Source organism: Hemicordylus capensis, chromosome 11, assembly GCF_027244095.1.
Source record: "Hemicordylus capensis ecotype Gifberg chromosome 11, rHemCap1.1.pri, whole genome shotgun sequence".
Classification (NCBI taxonomy): Eukaryota; Metazoa; Chordata; class Lepidosauria; order Squamata; family Cordylidae; genus Hemicordylus; species Hemicordylus capensis.
In genome coordinates, this window is record NC_069667.1 from 2,997,871 (window position 1) to 3,016,617 (window position 18,747).

At 45.2% G+C, this 18,747-nt stretch overlaps 1 protein-coding gene across 1 annotated transcript in view; it reads left to right on the plus strand.

Annotated features, from left to right (window-relative positions):
* Positions 1 to 13,755, plus strand: part of ABCB7 (ATP binding cassette subfamily B member 7) — a 49,738-nt gene extending 35,983 nt beyond the window's left edge. The window contains exons 14-16 of the mRNA XM_053273383.1: positions 6,322 to 6,425; positions 7,770 to 7,877; positions 10,564 to 13,755. Coding sequence (XP_053129358.1) covers positions 6,322 to 6,425; positions 7,770 to 7,877; positions 10,564 to 10,782 — 431 coding nt within the window. The 3' untranslated portion in view covers positions 10,783 to 13,755. The remainder of the gene's footprint in view (positions 1 to 6,321; positions 6,426 to 7,769; positions 7,878 to 10,563) is intronic.
* Positions 13,756 to 18,747: the final 4,992 nt, after the last annotated feature.

Consider the following 18,747-nt stretch of genomic DNA (forward strand, 5'->3'; position numbering starts at 1 on the left):
CACCACATCCTGTGGCAGAGAGTTCCACAAGTGGATCATGCATTGTGTGAAACAATACTTCCATTTGTTGGTCCTAGACCTCCTGGCAATCAATTTCATGGAGTGACCCCTGGTTCTAGTGTTGTGTGAGAGGGAAAAGAGTTTCTCTCTATCCACCATGCATGATTTTATAGACCTCTATCATGTCTCCCCGCAGTCGTCTTTTTTTCTAAACTAAAAAGCCCCAGGTGTTGTAGTCGTGCCTCATAAGAAAGGTGCTCTAGGCCCCTGATCATATTGGTTGCCCTCTTCTGTACCTTTTCCAGTTTTACAATGTCCTTTTTAAGATATGACCAGAATTGTACACAGTACTCCGAGTGTGGTCGCACCATAGTTTTGTATAAGGGCATTATGATATTAGCTGTTTTATTTTCAATCCCCTTCCTAATGATCCCTAGCATGGAATAGGCCTTTTTCACAGCTGCCGCACATCGAGTCAACACTTTCAACGAGCTGTACACCACGACCCCAAGATCTCTCTCCTGGTCAGTCACCGATAGCTCAGATCCCATCAGCATATACTTGAAGTTGGGGTTTTTCGTCCCAGTGTGCATCACCTTACACTTGCTAACATTGAACCACATTTGCCATTTTGTCACCCACTCCCCCAGTCTGGAGAGATCCTTTTGGAGCTCCTCACAATTCGTTTTGGATTTCACTACCCGGAAGGGTTTGGTATCATCTGCAAATTTGGCCACCTCGCTACTTACCCCTGCTTCTAGATCATTTATGAATAAATTAAAAAGCATCGGTCCCAGTACAAATCCCTGGGGGACCCCACTTCTTACTTCCCTCCATTGTGAAAACTCTCCATTTATACCTACCCTCTGTTTCCTGTCTTTCAACCAGTTAGCAATCCACACATGTACTTGTCCCCTTATCCCATGACCGCTAAGTTTCCTCAGGAGTCTTTGATGAGGAACTCTGTCAAAAGCTTTTTGGAAGTCCAGGTATACTATGTCAACTGGATCACCTTGATCCACACACTTGTTGACACTCTCAAAGAAGTCCAAAAGGTTGGTGAGCCAAGATAGACCTTTGTGGAATCCATGCTGGCTCACTCCCAGCAGGGCCTGTTCTTCTAGGTGCTTTACAATTTTATCCATGAGGATGCTTCCCATCAATTTGCCTGGAACGGACGTTAGGCTAACCGGCCTGTAATTTCCCGGATCGCCCCTGGACCCCTTTTTGAAAATCGGTGTTACATTTGCTACTCTCCAGTCCTCTGGTACAGAGCCCGAATGCAGGGATAAGTTATATATTTTAGCAAGGCGGTCGGCAATTTCACATTTGAGTTCTTTGAGGACTCTTGGATGGATGCCATCCGGCCCTGGCGATTTGCTAGTTTTCAGTTTTTCCAGATAGTTTAGAACATCATCCCTTGTCACTTCTGTCAGACTCAGTTCTTTAGCCTCCATCCCCAAAAGGCCTGGTCCAGGAACAGGTATATGCTCAGTATCCTGTGCCGTGAAGATGGACACAAAGAACTCATTCAGCTTCTCTGCAACCTCCATATCCTCCTTAATAATCCCTTTCACTCCCTGATTGTCTAATGGTCCAACTGCCTCCCTGGCAGGTTTCCTGCTTCTGATGTATTTAAAGAAGTTTTTGTTATTCCCCTTGATACTTTTAGCTAAATGTTCCTCAGACTCTCTTTTTGCCTCCCTTATTGTCACCTTGCATTTCTTTTGCCAGAGTTTGTGTTCCTTTCTGTTTTCTTCATTTGGACAGGCCTTCCAGTTTCGGAAGGAAGTCTTCTTCCCTTTTATGGCTTTCTTGACTTTACCTGTTAGCCATGCTGGCATCCTCCTGGACCTAGTGGTACCTTTCCTCCTTTGGGGTATACAATCTAACTGGGCCTCTAGTACTGTGGTGTTGAGTAAACTCCATGAATTCTGGAGCGAAGTGGCTCTCCTGATTTTCCCTTTCAGCTTTCTTTTCACTATACTCATTTTGGAGAAGTTTCCTCTTCTGAAATTCAAAATGTCTGTGTCAGACTTCCTTGGTGATTCTCTCCCCGCATGTATGCTGAATTTGATGGCACTATGGTCACTTTTCCCTAAAGGGTCGATGATACTGACATCGCGCACCAGGTCCTGGGTGCCACTCAGAATTAAGTCCAAGGTTGCCTTCTCTCTGGTTGGTTCCAAGACCAACTGTTCTAAGGCACAGTCATTCAGCGTATCTAGAAATTTGACCTCTTTGTCCTGACCTGACTGTGAATTTACCCAGTCTGTGTGAGCAATTGAAGTCACCTATTATTACTTCCCTGCCTCTCCTTGACGCCTCCCTGATTTCCTGCTGCAACTCCCAGTCACTGTCAGCGTTTTGATCCGGAGGGCGATAGCACGTCCCCCGTAGCACTTTCCCTTTAAGGCCTTGTATTGTCACCCACAGGGTTTCTGTGGAGATTCTATCCCTTCTTTAACACACAGTGTTACTCCACCTCCAAGGCACCCCTCCATGCCCTTTCATCTCCAGGGGTAACAGTGTCCCACTGGTTCTCACTGTTCCACCATGTTTCTGTTATACCTGCTATATTTCTGCATTAGCAACTCAGCACTCCAGCTCACCCATCTTGGCTCGGAGGCTTCTGGCATCCTCTCTAATAAAACGCTTGGTGTCCATCTGTGGACGGACACCAAGCGTGCGTCCGTGCCTGCCTGTTCTGGGTTAGGGTTAGGCCGCCGCAAACAAAGGAGAGAGGCGCTGGGGGAAGAGGTGGCGGGGAAGCCGGCCGAGGTGGTGGCGGAGCCGCCGCCGAGGCCTGGCGCCGCTGGTAAAGCCAAGCGGGGGGGACCTTGGGGCCCTAGCCCGATCCCACCATGCCCGTTCCTCCCCCCGTATTACTAAGGGCCAAATTGGCCCTAAAAAATGCCACCGCGGACGCCGCCGCCAAACCGCCCTCCCAGCTGCCCGATCCCACCATTTCTACAGGAGAGAGGAGCTCGCTAGCAGAGCTCCTCTCTCTGCAAAGGCTCTTCTCAAACTGGCGCTTTGAGCGGAAAGGACGGGCAGTTCAGCGGCGGCGTCCGAGGCGGCGGGGGCCGAAGCCATTACTAGAGCCCGTTTTTCAACGGGCTAAAATTCACTTGTTGGCATATAAGCACCTATACACTGGTGTCTATCTTTCTTTTGACTCTTTGACCAGCTGGCACAGCCTTCTGTCTGCTCTTTATGTGGTTCTGCTCTGCCCCCTTCTGTTTTATCTGAATCCTTTGCATCCTCGCACTTTAAAGGATGGCATTTGCCAAACCGGATACTGCCCAGCTCCCGTTGGCTGTTCCCCAGGCGTCATTTTAAAACCTGCTCTGCAACCTTTTTTATTTTAAGTGCCAGCAGTCTGGTTCCATCTTGTTTCAAGTGCAGCCCGTCCCTTTTGTACAGGCCTTGCTTGCCCCAAAATGTATCCCAGTGCCTAACAAATCTAAACCCCTCCTCCCGGCACCGTCTCATCCACTCATTGAAACCCCTCAGCTCTACCCCTCCTTGTACCTGCACATGGAACAGGTAGCTTTTCTGAGAATACTACCTTGGGGGTCCTGGACTTCAAAACGCTACCCATCAGCCTAAATTTGGTTTCCAAGACCTCTCAACTACATTTCCCCACATCATTGGTGCCGACGTGCACCATGACAGCTGTCTCCTCCCCAGCACTGCCTGTCTAGACACTGCATGATGTCCGCAACCTTCACACCAGGCAGGCAAGTCACCATGCGGTCAACATGTGAGTCACAAACCCATCTTTCTATACCTGATTGAATTGCCCACTACTACAAGGAGGCCCCCAGCACCTGGAGGAATATCCCCGTGTGAGAAGATATGGGTTCATCTTCCACGGAAGGGTTCCCTTCTAAAGGAGAATTTCCCTCTTCCTCAGACTGATGTCCTCCTTCCCCGAGACCTTCATTCTCCCTGACAGCAGAGGAGCTATCTGCCCTGGAGTGGGATGCCTCTACCCCATCCCTGAAGGTCTCGTCTGCATGCCTCTCTGTCTCTCTGAGCTTCTCCAGATCCGCCACCTTGGTCTCGAGGGAACGAACTTGTTCCCTGAGAGCCAGGAGCTCCTTGCACCGAGCACACACCCATGACTTCTGCCCATGAAGCAAATAGTCATACATGTGACACTCTGGAATACACTGAAAAGTGCCCCCTCCCCTGCTGACTTTCTGTCTTCATAACTGGTTTTGTTGGCTGTTTACAGTATTTAGAGATAGTTTATTAGAAGGATAGGTCTCAGCTGTATTGGTCAGCTAGTTAACTGTCCAAATAGCCTTTCTCAAGAATATGAGGGAGGGGTCAGTATTTATATGAGGAAGGGATTTGTACTTACCTTCTCTTCTCCACTGGGCTCCTTGTGATCACAGGGGCTTGTTCCAGGCTCCCCCACACACTTCCTGCTAAACTCCTGCTAAACTCCAATTGCTGTCCCTGTTCGCTGTGCTCTCAGGCCTTCACTTCTTATGTAGAGAGTAGGCTTCAAACTGAGACATAGGATGTGGGTCAAAGACATGTGAGGCCTCCTATAGCCCTGGCTGACTCCACCCCCTCCAGGCAGGGCCAAAAAAAACCCCACCACTGGAGTTTGCTAGCCCTGGCAAATAACCAAAAACACAGACTAGGATTTATCCCTAAAAGAGAAACCAGCCCCTCAGAATCTCCCCTCCTCCTGTTAGTTAGTTTGAAGGGGGGGAAGGCTAGCTGATGTTCTGTTTAGAAAAGCTTGCTCACCTCCTGAAGCTGCTTCTGCTCTTCTCGGAGTAGGCTTCAAACGGAGGCACAGGATGTGGCTCAAAGGGGCTTTGTTCCAGGAACCCACATGGGATTCAACATGCCAGTGTCTGTCATGGACACAGGCTGATGTGTGTTTGTCATGAGAGTGACCTGCTGAGATTGTGAAGTGGGCACAAGGGAACCTAAGAAAGGGCCGTGTGTTTATGGGGTCATTACATCCTTTCCCAAATACTGGCAGTAGCAAAAACAACACACTTCAGACGAGGCGTTTATAAAGAGAGAGAGAGAAGTAGGAACCACATCTTGGGTGAATAGTTCAATTTCTGTTTATTGCTCAGCTTCAGCACAGCCACTTAAGGCTCAAAGTGAAATGAGATTATTATCCTCCTAAAGTGGTTTGCTAAAACAAGTCAGTGTTAGTTAGGAGGGCACATCACCAAGAATATGAAGGTATTAAATGGAAGCCTTGTCAAATCTTTGGAATGCAGTGCGGGAAGGCAGATGCATATATAACTGTTAATTACTTGCACTGCCTCCAAAACCTGAAATGGATTTTCAAGGTTTAAAAATGAGCTTGCATGCTTTGGCTGGCGTATCAAAAACTTGTATCTGAAGGGACTTGGAAAGACTGATCCCTTAGAGGAAATAGTGGCCTGGAGAGGTACAAATTGGGAAGGAGAGCTGGTCTTTTGGTAGCGAGCATGAATTGTCCCTTTTGCTAAGCAGGGTCCATCTTGGTTTGCATTTGGATGGGTGACTGCATGTGCTCATTGTCTGTTGTAAGATATTCCCATTAGGGGATGGAGCTGTAAACTCAGTGGCAGAGCCCCTGCTTTGCACGCAAATGGTCCGCAGTTCAATCCCTGGCAGCATCTTCAGTTAGGGCTCTGCCTGGCTCCTTAGAGAGCCGTGGACAGTCAGTACAGACCATATTGAGCTAGATGGCGCATTGGTCTGATTTGGTAGACGGCAGCTTACTGTGTTCCAAATAGCGTTCACAGAGCTTGCTCAGGGACCAGTTTTCTCCATGGCTCCGTTTACACTCTCATCTATGGATTCCAGCATGGTGTGTAGTAGTGCAGTAGCTTCGCTTCTGCGCTGTGTTGATTCTGCTGGTGTCTGACACAGTGATGGGCACCCACTTCCCATGCGACCTATTGGTGTCAGGCCTGTTGGGTCAGCCCACCTAATATCCAGAAATCCTACTTGGGTGCAGCCTTAAAAGGAGCAATATAAATACATTTTGTATGTCTGTGCTTTGCTGAGACAGGTCTCATTCATTCTAATCCGATATATGCTGTTTCCGACCTGGATGTCTTTTATTTATGGTTCATTTATGCCTCTACCCCATTCTGCTGGGAGGAGCTCACAAACCTGCAGGCAGTCTAGTGGAGTTTGAGAAGCAAATGTTGTGAGCAGGGAACAAGAGAGAAGTATTCGCCTAGGGGGTGAAGAAAAAAGGTGCAAAGATGTAGATTGTTTCACTCAGGAGTTGTCTTTGAGGCAAAAATAACCACCCCTGGCCTTGTTTCTTTTTCTGTTTTTCAGGAGGAGAAAAGCAAAGAATTGCCATTGCTAGAGCGATCTTGAAGAACCCTCCCATCATCCTCTACGATGAAGCTACTTCATCTTTAGATTCAATTACAGAAGAGGTAAATTAAGCTGCACAACAATTGCCTTTTCCTGTTGCGTCCTTATTCAGTCTCTCCAAAGCAGGTGCTCGTGCACTGTGGACCAGTCCTTGAGCCAATGTGGGAATAATTGGGTCCAGCTCTAAACTGGCTGTGGTGTGAAATTTTGTATCACAGGAAGCCGTTGGGAACGGGCTCACTGTGTGTGTGAGGCCTGCCTTGCCTTCCACTCCAATGGCAGGCAGTTGGTTGCCACTTAACATTCATGGAAATAAGCTCTCTAAATGATTGTTGCATAATGCAAGCTAGAAAGCCTTCCTCCTTGTGGAGCATCTTTACTGAGATGCAAGTCAGGTGCACATCAGCCTCTGGCCCGGTATCAATTTATATTCACTTCACAGGTAGGACTGTAAAACATCAGGATGTTGTGACACAGATGTCATGGCATTGCCGTAGCAACTGCATCAGCCTTCATAACAGTTAAATACAGAAATCTCAGCACCAACAATGATTTCCTAAACTAATCTTCTTGTCTATAGCAAGATCCGGGGATGAGGTTGATTTGCTAACAGTCTCTGCTTGCATTAGGTTACTTGGCATACCTGTTGACCTCTAATCATGAGATTGCTTGGCTGCTGACAGTCAGTTGATGTGCTGGTCCCTTACAGAGTGCAGAAAGATGAAGATGCACCTGTCGGGAGTAGCCTCCTTGGATTCCACTCACAGATTGCAACGTGAATGTCTAGTGAATGTTCTGCTTATTCCTTTTCATTCTGCAATATTTATTTATTACAAGGTTGTCAAACAAAGCTGAATGTTTGCACAACACAGCTGCACTTTAAAAGCAGCTAGTAAAAAAATCACTCCTTTCCCCCCAAGTGTGTGTACCATGCAATCAAAAGGGTATTTTGTGTTTAAGAGAGAACAAAGTGTGTATATCACCCTGTTGAAGTGCAGTCTGAAAGGAGTTGCATTATAAAGAATGCAAAAAAGGAGTTGCTGTTTACACATGCATTTTCCTCTTTCAAAATTAATTTCTAAATAAGTCTGGCAAATCTCCTGTCCATTCCCATCTCTAGACACTCCAAAGTTTCTTTGTAAATTTTAAAATGTCGGGTTTAAGGTATTCTCAGGACAAACAGCAGCTTAATTCTTGAACTTTGCTCCTTGTTTATTATTTATTTGCGACATTTTAAGTTTAAACTACCATCTCTTCCTTTCTTTGGTACTGCTGATGACCCTGTTGAAAAAGTTATTCATTTGTTCTTGTTCGAGATCTTACGTTACATGCATTTCTGCCTCTCACCCCCCCACCCAACCTGAAAGGCACAAAATGTTCCATGTTCCACGTCTTTAATCTTACAGAACATTTTGAATGCCATGAGGGACATGGTGAGACACAGAACATCCATCTTCATTGCACACAGATTGTCAACAGTGGTTGATGCAGATGAAATCATCGTCCTGGATCAGGTGAGACCCAGCTTCCTAATGATGTACTTCTGTTTGCTTTGGCAACATTGTGTGTCTTTTGAGGGTGTACAATTACAATCCACTACACATATCCAAGCTGCCTTTCCTTAGAAACCAGATACATTGCTGGGGTGGACAGCGGGAGAGAGAAAGAAATGAAGTTATGTGCTCGTGAATTTGCAGGTTTGCATGTGGAAACTGAACATAACAGCTTTTTATGTGGATTTTTGTTAATTAGCTTCTCTGTGTGGCTTAGCAGCGGTAGAAGCACTGTGCTTTTCTTAAGCCCCAGTAAAATGCATTCTTATGCTAGATTCATAATGTGTCTCTGGGTTGTGTTTTATCATGCCACAAGTGTGACCATTTTTCAGAGATGCCGCATTTTAACAAAAGACAAGATCAGACAATTAGAATGATCTTCTAATTGTCCCTGTGGACAACTTTTTTGTGGACATACATTCTAATTCAGTGAGAAATGTATTACCCACTCTGTCGTAACAGAATGTCTCTAGATTATTTTACTTGTTCTTAAAAATTCTGTCCCACCTTTCCACACATTCTGAAAACATTTCTGCTCTGTGTGGCATGATCCTATGATTGCTGGGCTCGGAACATTAGAGAGCTGTCCCCACCCACCCACCCAAAAGTGTAAACATTATTGGGTTGCAGTAGGTTTGGTGTACAATAAACATCTGAACAAATTAGTTGATCTTTAAGAGAATTAAGCAGTGATCTTAGCACAGGAATGTCGCTGGATGAGTGGGTGGTATTTGGAAGCTTTTTGTTTCCAGAATTGCCGGAAAAGGCCAATCGTAGACAGTCCATTTTAAGCTCTTCCTTTTTCAAATTTAACTTCACAGATGAATTGTAAATTAGAGTGACCTACTGTGAGCTTGGCTTTTTAAAATATATATTGGGAGCCAAGGTAAATGTGTCATGAATAAGAGTCCTGTTGATTTACCATTGTTGTTCTTTCAACAGATGTTGCAGAGCTACAAGCTTCAATTATACATCAGAAGTTTCCATCAGAATTGGGCTTCTGATGTCACTTTAACCTCCCAAAAGTTGCAATAGCAAAAGATGATAAGCCTTTAATTCAAATAATTAATGGATGTTTTTGAAAGGCTTTTGAAGTACCCTCCCCGCTACCGATAATTCTGGTACTTTGATGTGGTCACTTTTTGCTTTCTTTGCAGAATTCAGGACACACATACTGTCTTTGTATATTTACCTCCTGCTTTAGGCAGACCTCTGAAGACCCACTTTTCCACCCAAAATTGCTTCAGGATTGCAGTTTCAGTGACTTCCATCTAGCTATTTGTCTGTATAAAGAAATGGCACTAACTTCACTGGATTGACTTAGTCCATCCAATAGAGCCAACCTTACTCTTGACCTTTGGGCCATTTTTGGATATCCTTCAGTATAAACAGTGTTGGATGTCATAACTAAGCAATATGCCCAGGTCTTTTTTTTTTTTCACGTGGAGGAAAGAGGAGGCATCATGTCTCTCCTGCCCCAGAAAACCCACCTCCATGCCGGACTGTAGGTTTAACTTGTGCAGCCTGCAGACTCTTAAGTACTCTCAGGTCTAATGCTGATGGACTACCAAAGCAGATGTGATGGGGCATGGTCCACATGCCCGCCCTTTTCCTAGTTTAAGGCAGAGCAGGGCGGGGTGGTCTTACGTTAGCAGGAAAGGGGGCCACTGACCCTTTCTGCACGCACACAGAACCCTGCATCTTCATTGCTTCTTCTCGGTTCATGACTCCGTGTGGTTTTTCTTGCTTCCCTACTGAAAGTGGAGTGAGTGAGTCTAGGCGGTGTACAGAATTAAAACATAAAATATTAAAATTCATCAAAAGATAAAAATCATAGATAAAAACACTAAAATTTAAAATCGAATCTCAGTTGAAGGCCTGGGAAAACAGGTCCGTCTTCAGGGTCCTCCTAAAAGCAAACAGAGAAGGAAATGCTCTTATTTCAGCAGGGAGTGTGTTCCAAAGCCCTGGGGCAGCCACAGAAAAGGCCCGGTCCCAAGTTGCCACCAAACGGGTCTGCGGCACCCATAATCAGACCTCTCCAGATGATCTTAATAGGCGACAGGGTTCACGAGAGAGAAGGCGCTCTCTTAAATACCCTGGACCTAAGCTATTGAGGGCCTTATAGGTAATAACTAGCACTTTGTATTTCGTTCGGAAACCTATGGGCAGCCAGTGCTCCAAGTCCTTGGCCTTTAATCATGGCCAAGTGTGTTCTGTGGCTTGGGATGGGGATTGCAGAATTCAGCTGCCAGAGAATCACCGCTTTCCTATATTTCTAGGGATATGTATGTGGGGAAACCTGTCGTCTCTCTCCCCACCCCTCCCCCTGTACTTCTGGCTGCACAGAGAGGCTGGAAATGGAAATATCCACTGGTCAAGAAAAAATGCCAGGGTTCACCTTCAGAGAGTTTGCATGCGCATACGTGTGCATGCACACCCACGCACAGCTCTCTAACTTGCACCCTGAGGATGCCTTCAGCATCTTGTAATCGGAGTGTCTGCCTTGGCAGGCTGCTTCTCTGCCATTAAAATGAGGCTGGCTGCGTGTGTGGCCTTCTTCTCTGGGCTGTGGGTTGGACGCCTTCCTACTCTGGAGAGTTGATACTGTTTGATCACTGACTTCATGTTGTTGTTTTTAAAACAGGGTAAAATTGCAGAGCGTGGAAGGCATTTAGATCTCCTTACCAGTCCCAGCAGCCTCTACTATGAAATGTGGCACACTCAGAGCAGCCGCATGCTGAACAGCAGACCTAACGAACGGTGGGAGGAGAGGAACAACCACATGTCCAAAGAGGAGGAGAGGAAGAAGCTGCAAGAAGAAATCATCAACAGTGTGAAAGGCTGTGGGAACTGTTCGTGCTAGGTGCAAGCCCAACTCGCCCTCTTCTTCTGCCTCCCACCCCACAGATGTAATGGCAATACAAGTTTGCACTGAACCTATTTCCTGCATTTTAACAGAATAAACAATGCAGAGATTGTGTGGGTCTTGTAAAAAGGCTTTTCTCCATGGGATGCAGTTTCTTTAACCAAAAGACTTTACTTCTGCCTCTTGGTATCTCTAATACTTAATGAGATCGGTGGGAGCATGTTGGAATTTCCTTGGCATATCTGAGTAACACATATTGGGGTGGGGGAGAATAGTTTGGGACGTGTGCGTTTGTCCCCAGCATTCATTTGTAAGGTGACAGGAATCTGTCTTCTGGCCAGAATATAATTTCTGAGCTACACTGTGAAGTGTTTGCATTCTGTTGCTCTTCACCACTGATAGTGGGTTCAAGATGTTTTTATATTATCAGTTTTAACAAAAGCCAATAAACTCGAGTGTGTGTGTGTTAATGGGGAAACATGAAGCCTTTAACATTCATAAATAACTGTTGGATTTAATAAAATTTGTATCCTTTTTATAAAGAATAATGGATGTTGAGTCTGAACCAGCACATTCAGAGAGATTTCTGCTTTGTCCTTTCACACTTTATTCTCCCTGTTCTTGTCTTACAAAAAGTACTTCTTTCTTGGACAGCTAAGATGTCGAAATTGCAAGCAAAAATTGATCCTAATATGATCAGTGCACCTCACAAGACCATCTCTGTTCTCTACCACTTCTAAAAACAAGGAAATTATTATTCTATTAAATTCTAATGAGAATTCAATACAAAATATTGTCAGTGTTATTGTCTTACCCATGAGTTTAGTTTCTGCAGTGAAAGAAAGAATGCTTCAAATGCTTGGTGCAGTTCAAAGGACCTATCATAATTGGACTCAATTATGTCTGTAAGTATTGATGAAGAAACTGTGTGTGTTCTTAAAAATTGATGTGTTGGAGCATGAGATGACCTTGATTAAAAATTACTGTTGGGCCATTACAGTACAAAGATGAGTAACCTTCATGTTGTGGATGTAAAGCAATATCCTGCTAATGTGTGGTGGCAGTTTAGAATTGCTTTTAATTTAGACTCTGTCTTCTCATTTTCCCTAACTGGATGTGTCTCTTACTTGAATTGGTGCAGAGAATAGTGGCAAAGAATGTAATATGTCTGTCTGCCAGAAACCGCAGATGAAAGCTTTCTGTAGCTGCTGCCCCCTTTCCTGTGCAGCAGTAGTAAGGGGCATTGGGAGGGAGGGAAGCGAGCCAATCGCATCAGCATCCTACTGCTGTGGACAGGAAAAGGTGGTGTAAATAAAAGCTTGTATTTCTGCTTCTGGTTTTCTTTTTTGTTCCCAGTGTGAAAACTCTAAGCTCAAGTTTCCATATTTCTCAGGGGACATGCACTGTCATCCAGAAATCAATGGATGAACTGGGTTTCTTAACCTTGGGCCCCCAGATGTTGTTGGACTACAACTCCCATCATCCACCGGCATGGCCTTTGTGGCTGAGGGTGATGGGAGTTGTAGTCCAACAACATCTGGGGGGGCAAGGTTAAGAAACCCTAAATTACATTGTGAGGGTGCCATCTTGTGCACCCACAAGAACTTCCTTGTGGGTTTTAATGGAAGGGGAGAGTTCTCTGAATGTTGAGCCTGCTTCCACTGACATGAATGCAGAAGCCTGCACAAGAATGTCCTTTAATCACAACAGAAGCTGCTTTCTTCCTAGATGAACTTTCCTCATTTGCATTTGTCTGTGCATTAAGCATGCTTACCTGTTAACCACGGCATCCTGGATTCATCATTTTCTTTTTGTTCCTTTTTGCAGGAAGGTGGTTCATACAGAGAATGCCAATGGTTGTTTGTTTTTTGTCAAGCACCTTCTGTGTATTTTGGGGTGAAGCATCAGTTGAAAGCAAAACAGTAAATCTCTAAAGCATCACCCCTACTCTTAGCAACCATATTTCTTTGTTCATGTCCTTCCTTTTCTTTACTTGTTGCATGAATTGCTGGTTTATAGTAAAACCTACACATTCTTTTAAAATGTAACAAAAATAAGGTATTATAAAGAGAGCAGGAGGTAAAAACTTTAGTATTAGCAGCTTGGCATTATAGATGATCTTTTGACCTCTGTTACAATGCAATTTGTGCTGCTTCTTTTTTTAAACACCAAATTGGTCGTCCTTACTCTTACTTATTACCAACTGAATGCTTAATTTGGCGTGGTAGGATTTGATCAGCGTTCTCAGGTCATTCTTTGATATCAAAGGCATCCTTGATTTTGGCTGTTTGAGACTACTGTAGCTTAGATAAGGCAAGAGGATGTTGTAAGGTTGAAATCCTACTGCAGTTCTGTTTTCCGAGCACTTTGAAGCTGTTTGGTAGGTTACATTATAGACATTATAAAATCCGCAGACTCAATAAGTGTGTTTGTATGGCTCTTAGGAGTCAGACCGGGTTATGGCAGCTCAACCAAGCCAGGAGAGGTAGAAAACAAATGCCCGTTAACATCAGAATGAGGCAAACTGGATAGTGCTGTTGAGATTTGCTTTGATGCCTAAATAGACTTGTTTACAATTCATGGGCAGATTCCCTGAACACCAAATAAGATGAAATAGCAAGCGGGGGGGGGGGGAGATTCCTTAACCTCTTGCTGATGTCAGGCAGCATGCATTGTAGGTATGACTTGGTACTTCTCTGCATTTGGTTCCAGCTTTTCTTGTTTGTGTTTTGGGAGAGCTGTGTTTACCCCACCCCACCCCACCCCACCCCAAGGTGTGCTAAAATTCAGATTTTAAGTTGCATCCAGGCTTTTATTTCAGCCAATAGAGTAAGATGTAGTGATAACCAATGTCCAAGAAACTCGCAATAAAATTATTGTATATACGAAGTCCATTAGGAAACCTCCTTCATTTGTTTAATATGTGTAGATAATTATTGCTGGAATAAATGATTTATTTGTGAATAAAAATGGGTGTCCTGTTGAAATCTCTTTTTAGCAGCAGCTTCATCATCCGTTCCAAGAGGAAAAGCAACCTTTTTCAGTTCCTCACACAGAACAGAAGTGCTGATGATTTTAATAGCACGCTTCGTCTACCCAGAGGGAACAGCCTTAGAATTATTCTGGGAGTAAAAGTCATTGTTTGTGCAGCATTCGGTAATGCCAGTGAAAGGAGAATAAATTATAGTGCTTTGCATTTTAACAGTAGCCAATGAGGAATCTTGGATGATCAGTTGGAGAGAGGAAAGTTCATGTTGTGCCGTCCCCTCCACCACAATGGTAGAATGTTTTGGTTATTATTAGAAAAGTAAACTCTTGCCATGTTTTAATCTAAGCCCAGTCAAAATTGGAAGGTATAGCCCAGTGGTGAGAGTGTACATTAACAAGCAGCTTTGTAATCCTGCAGTGTGTGTGTGTAGACCATAGGAAGCTGCTTTCTACCTAGTCAGACCACTGGTCTATCCAGCTCAGTTCTCTCTACCTGACTGACAGTGGCTGTTCAAGGTTTCTGCTGGGAGTCTTTCCCAGCCCTCCTGAAGATGCCAGGGAGTGAACCTGGCACCTTAGATGCTCTTTCACGGAGTTATGGCCCCATCCCCTAAGGGGAATATCAAACCAAGGTGGACCCTGCTTAGCAGAAGAGACCATTCATGCTCACTACCTCAAGGCCAGCTCTCCTCCCCAAAGAGGAGGAGATAGTTCCCCAAGCCATCAGAACAACCTCTCTGGGGTATGAACCCAGGCGTAGCCATGCGGATCCAGGATGGTGGTGGTGAGGCTCTCTTCCCACCTTCTCCACATCACACTTTTGAGGTGCAATTAATGTTCCCTGAGCTTCACTACAGTTGCACCAGGACTCCCCTTTCATCTTGCCAACAACCCTATAGAGCAGATTGCAAGAGAGCTGCTGGTCCACGGTCACTCAGTGAGCTGCACAGTGGAGTGGGACTTGAACTCAGGTCAGCCTAAGCAGTAGAGCACACTGGCATGCAGTAGGACTGCTAGCAGAGTCCAGGCAAGAAGAAAGGTGCTGTGAGAGTCTGATGAAGAGTGGTGATGGTGGTGTCGTCTTGTGTCTGCTGCTGATCCAGAGGCAGAGGGCAGCAGAGATGACCCCTGAGCACAGGAAACCTAGCAGAGAAGCATCCAGGTAAGGATGGATGCCAAAGTGGCATTTCAGTGGGATATTTTATGCATGCATTTAGGTTTATATCCCCCCTCCTCTGCCTGGGGGGCTCTCAAGATGGTCCATGTCACCAGGACCAGCATGTTTGCTTGCTGGTAAAGACCCCATTGAAAAAGCAAGTTTTCTGTTGTGAGTTGAACACCCTGTGGAAGCAGCAATTTCCTTGATATAGCGGAGGGGGACAAGGTGTCTGCCTGAGAATAGCCGGTCTCTTGTCGGTGCAGGCAGATCCAGCCCTCATGCTTTCTCAGACAAGCTAAAAGGTTCAGGAACTTCCTCACTTGGGGCAGTCCAGCTTGCCAATCAGTTGCATCTCATGCATTCAGGGACTCTCCAGATTGGGTCCCCAGATGTTGGGGATGCTGTTGTGGCTGAGAATGGTGGGAGACGTGGGAGTTGTAGCCCAGCAACATATGGGGACTTGGGTCTGAGAACACCTGCATTCACTTAAATTCCTAATGAGCCATTGTCAAAAATCTAACCTCTCAGCTGTGGCCTTGCTCAGCAAATCGCTGCAATACCTGTGAAATAAATTACTGTCAAGGTGTAGGGACAAAGACACCATGGATGAATCCACCGAACCTTAAAGAAAATTTGCATTGTGCCTTAGGTTTATCTTCCAGGCTTGACTGGTGGGCCTGATCCGTTCCTAAGTGGTTTATGTTGGGGTGAGGATTTGGGAAGAGCTGGGTGCAGATGGGTGTCATGCCTACTCTCTCTCCCACACCATCCACAATTCCACCTAAATAACCCCCCAGCGCTATTACACACTCCCTTCCCTTCAGCTGGCACAACTTAAATTTTGCGGTGGTGTGTTTTGATTTGAAGAAAGAACAACAAAAATCTTTAAAGCCTGCCTGAGGCTACATGTAAAGTTGAATCTCAAGAGCTGAAAAACAAATGTGCCATCTTCCATCGCAAGCACATTCACCACTATTCTTCTGCGCTTTGCAGCCATCAATAACATTGTCAAGGAAAGCACTTTTATGTCACTCCAACCTTAAGAAGTGCCCTCTAAAGCTTTCAGCCTTGTGTGTGTGTGTGTGTGTGTGTGTGTAGAGAAAGGAGTTTTACCTCGACTGTGTGCAGGTAAAATGCGGGAATGAACCCTATCTGTACTGAGGTTTGCATTGCATCCTTTTGAACTGGTGTTCAAATAGCATGCATTGAGCAGCAGATTGTATAGGCTTTCTCCTAATGCAGGAGGCCTTCAAAGAGTGGCATGAGAGAGAGAATAGAGGTTTTTTTAAAACAAAAAATTAAGGATGTAACATGAAGGTCAATTATTACTAATATGCATTGAGACTATTAATATGTTTCTAGGTAAAAATGGAAGACTCGGAGCCTTTGATAATGTGTTGGAGAAGGCAGCATAAAGTGAGTAGGACAGAAAAGGACTGTAATAGAGGGATACTGTATAGGATTGGAGAGGGACGAAGACTTGAAAAGCACTAGGAAGAGGTGATCAAGTGTGGCAGGGCAGATTCTAGAAAGAGGGGACTAATTCAAGCTGTAATGGAAGGGAAATTGAACGGAAATGGGACAATAGGAAGGCCTAGATACAACTCCATAAAACAAATCAAATGAAGCAAAAAGAGGTGGAAACATTAACCAGAAAACACTGCATAAAAGTGAGAAGATTATTGGTGGAGACTAGTCTATAAACCAGGGTTCTTCCTTGTAAGGCCAGTAGCTGCCCCCATTAACCCTGATCCCAGGTGAATTGTTTATTGGGCCTGGGTGAAGCTTCGGCCAAAGCTGAATCTTCTGCACAGTCCCCCTGGCATGGTGCGGAGGTGACCCACTGTGCAGGGCTGCACTTTGTCCAGCATCAAGGGGGCTCCTTCAAGGGAAACGAAAGGCGCATCCAGAATCCTGGGAAGTGTGTCATCCTTCCTAGAGCAATTAAGAAAGGGGTCTCTCTCTCTCTCAAGCTTGGCACTGTGTGGAGATCAACTGGAAGGAAATGGCTTTCCCATTGGAGGCTTTTTGCCCAAGTGGCCCCTGCTCGAAAAATAACGGATTGTGTATTTTAGTCTATAGCAGTGAAGTTGAAACTTGCATCTTGTGCTGATGCTTATTTGAAATGGAAGTGGGCACTTGGGATTTTGCAGACATTTGGGAGAGATCCTCCCCGCACTTTTGGAGAGTTCAGTGAGTGGACTGCTAGAGAGAGGCTTCCGCTCTTGATTCTGTTTCTTCCCTTTTCTCTGGCTGCTGATACATTGATGGGATGCTCGTAAAACAGCTTGCAGTCTGCAAGCATATTAATGTCTTATCTCACTGTGACTCTGGTCTTTTCTTAGCTTTGTGTGGTCTCATTCCTCATGTTTTCCAATGAGAGAGGAGTTTTCTGGGAAAGTAATGCTTCCCCCCCTGGGTTTTGGATATTTGTGTTGAACCTACTTGTGAACATGTTTCTATCTTGAGGTTTGGTCTGGGAGTTTCAGGTTGGTCAGTGAGGCCCAACTTAATCGCTTTATATTATAGATATGGGTGAAGAAAAGTTACTTCATCATTAGATCCATCCATCCATCCATCTATCTTAAAATGTATTTCCCTCCCCTTTGCAGTTTGACTCCCCCCCCCCCCCGCCTGCTGCCCCATCCTACCAGGAACCTTCAGGTAGATAGAAGCTGATTAGCAAGAAACTCCATTGTCCCAAGCTGATCTGCTCATTCAAGATTGTATCAAAAACTGGATAAGATCTCCCAATAAGGAAACAAATATATAAACATGCCTTGCAGCCAATCTGCATGTTAAGAGAAGGCAAACAATAAATTAGTCTAGCTGATAAAATGCAGAGAGGAGTTAATAGCAAATCCTGAAGTGCTAAAACCCTGGGTCAAAGCATTAAATTACCAATGAGTGATGATAAATGTGTGCAAGTAATTTTCCTTGGTGGTGGTGGTGACAGTGGTGGTGACTTTTTTGTATAAAGTTTGCTTTGTGTTTTAGAATTCTCTTGGCTGCTTTGTCATCATCTCTGTAATTAACACTGTATTTTTGAAAAGCAGGTGCTGGAATCTTCCTTGAACTGAACCACCCCAGCATTTAGGGAGGGGTGTTTGTGTGTGTGTGTGTGTTTGAATGCCTCACCAGATCAACATCTCTCTGAACTTAGCACCTCAAGTAGAAGCTCAGACTCTCTGAGCTGATCTTGTGGTAGTGAGCATGAATTGTCCTCTTTGCTAAGCAGGGACTGCCTTGGTTTGCATTGGTATGGGCAACTACATGTTTGTGCTGTGAGATATTTCCCTTCGGGGATGAGGCCCTTAAGGGGTGCTTGCATGCATAAGGTCCTCGCTTCAGTCCCCACCCCAACATCTCTAGGTAGAGCTGGGAATGACTCCTGCCTGAAACCTTGGAGAGTCCCTGCCAATGCAGGCAACATGGATTCTGACTCCATGCATGGTCTGTCTCAGTATAAGGCAGCTTCCTGTGTTCAGATGACATGCTTACCTTTTGTGGCCAGGTGTGATGGTTGGCAGTGGCAGCACCAAGGAACTGCCCTCCGGGTGGGATTCCTGAGGGAGGGGCTTTCGAATGGCGTGGAGGGTGAAGGTGTAACTGTCTAATGGTTAGCTTGGAGGAGCCAGTGATGGGGACAGCCAGGGATAGGATCTCTAGTGGAGGTCTCTGGGTCAGTGGGTAGGATATTGGGAGGTGGGTAGGAAGTGATACACACTAGTGAACACCTCTGGTTAGCAAGCGTGACTCTTATGTATGAATGTTGGATGTGTATGGTGTTATACACAGTTATTCAACCATGGTGG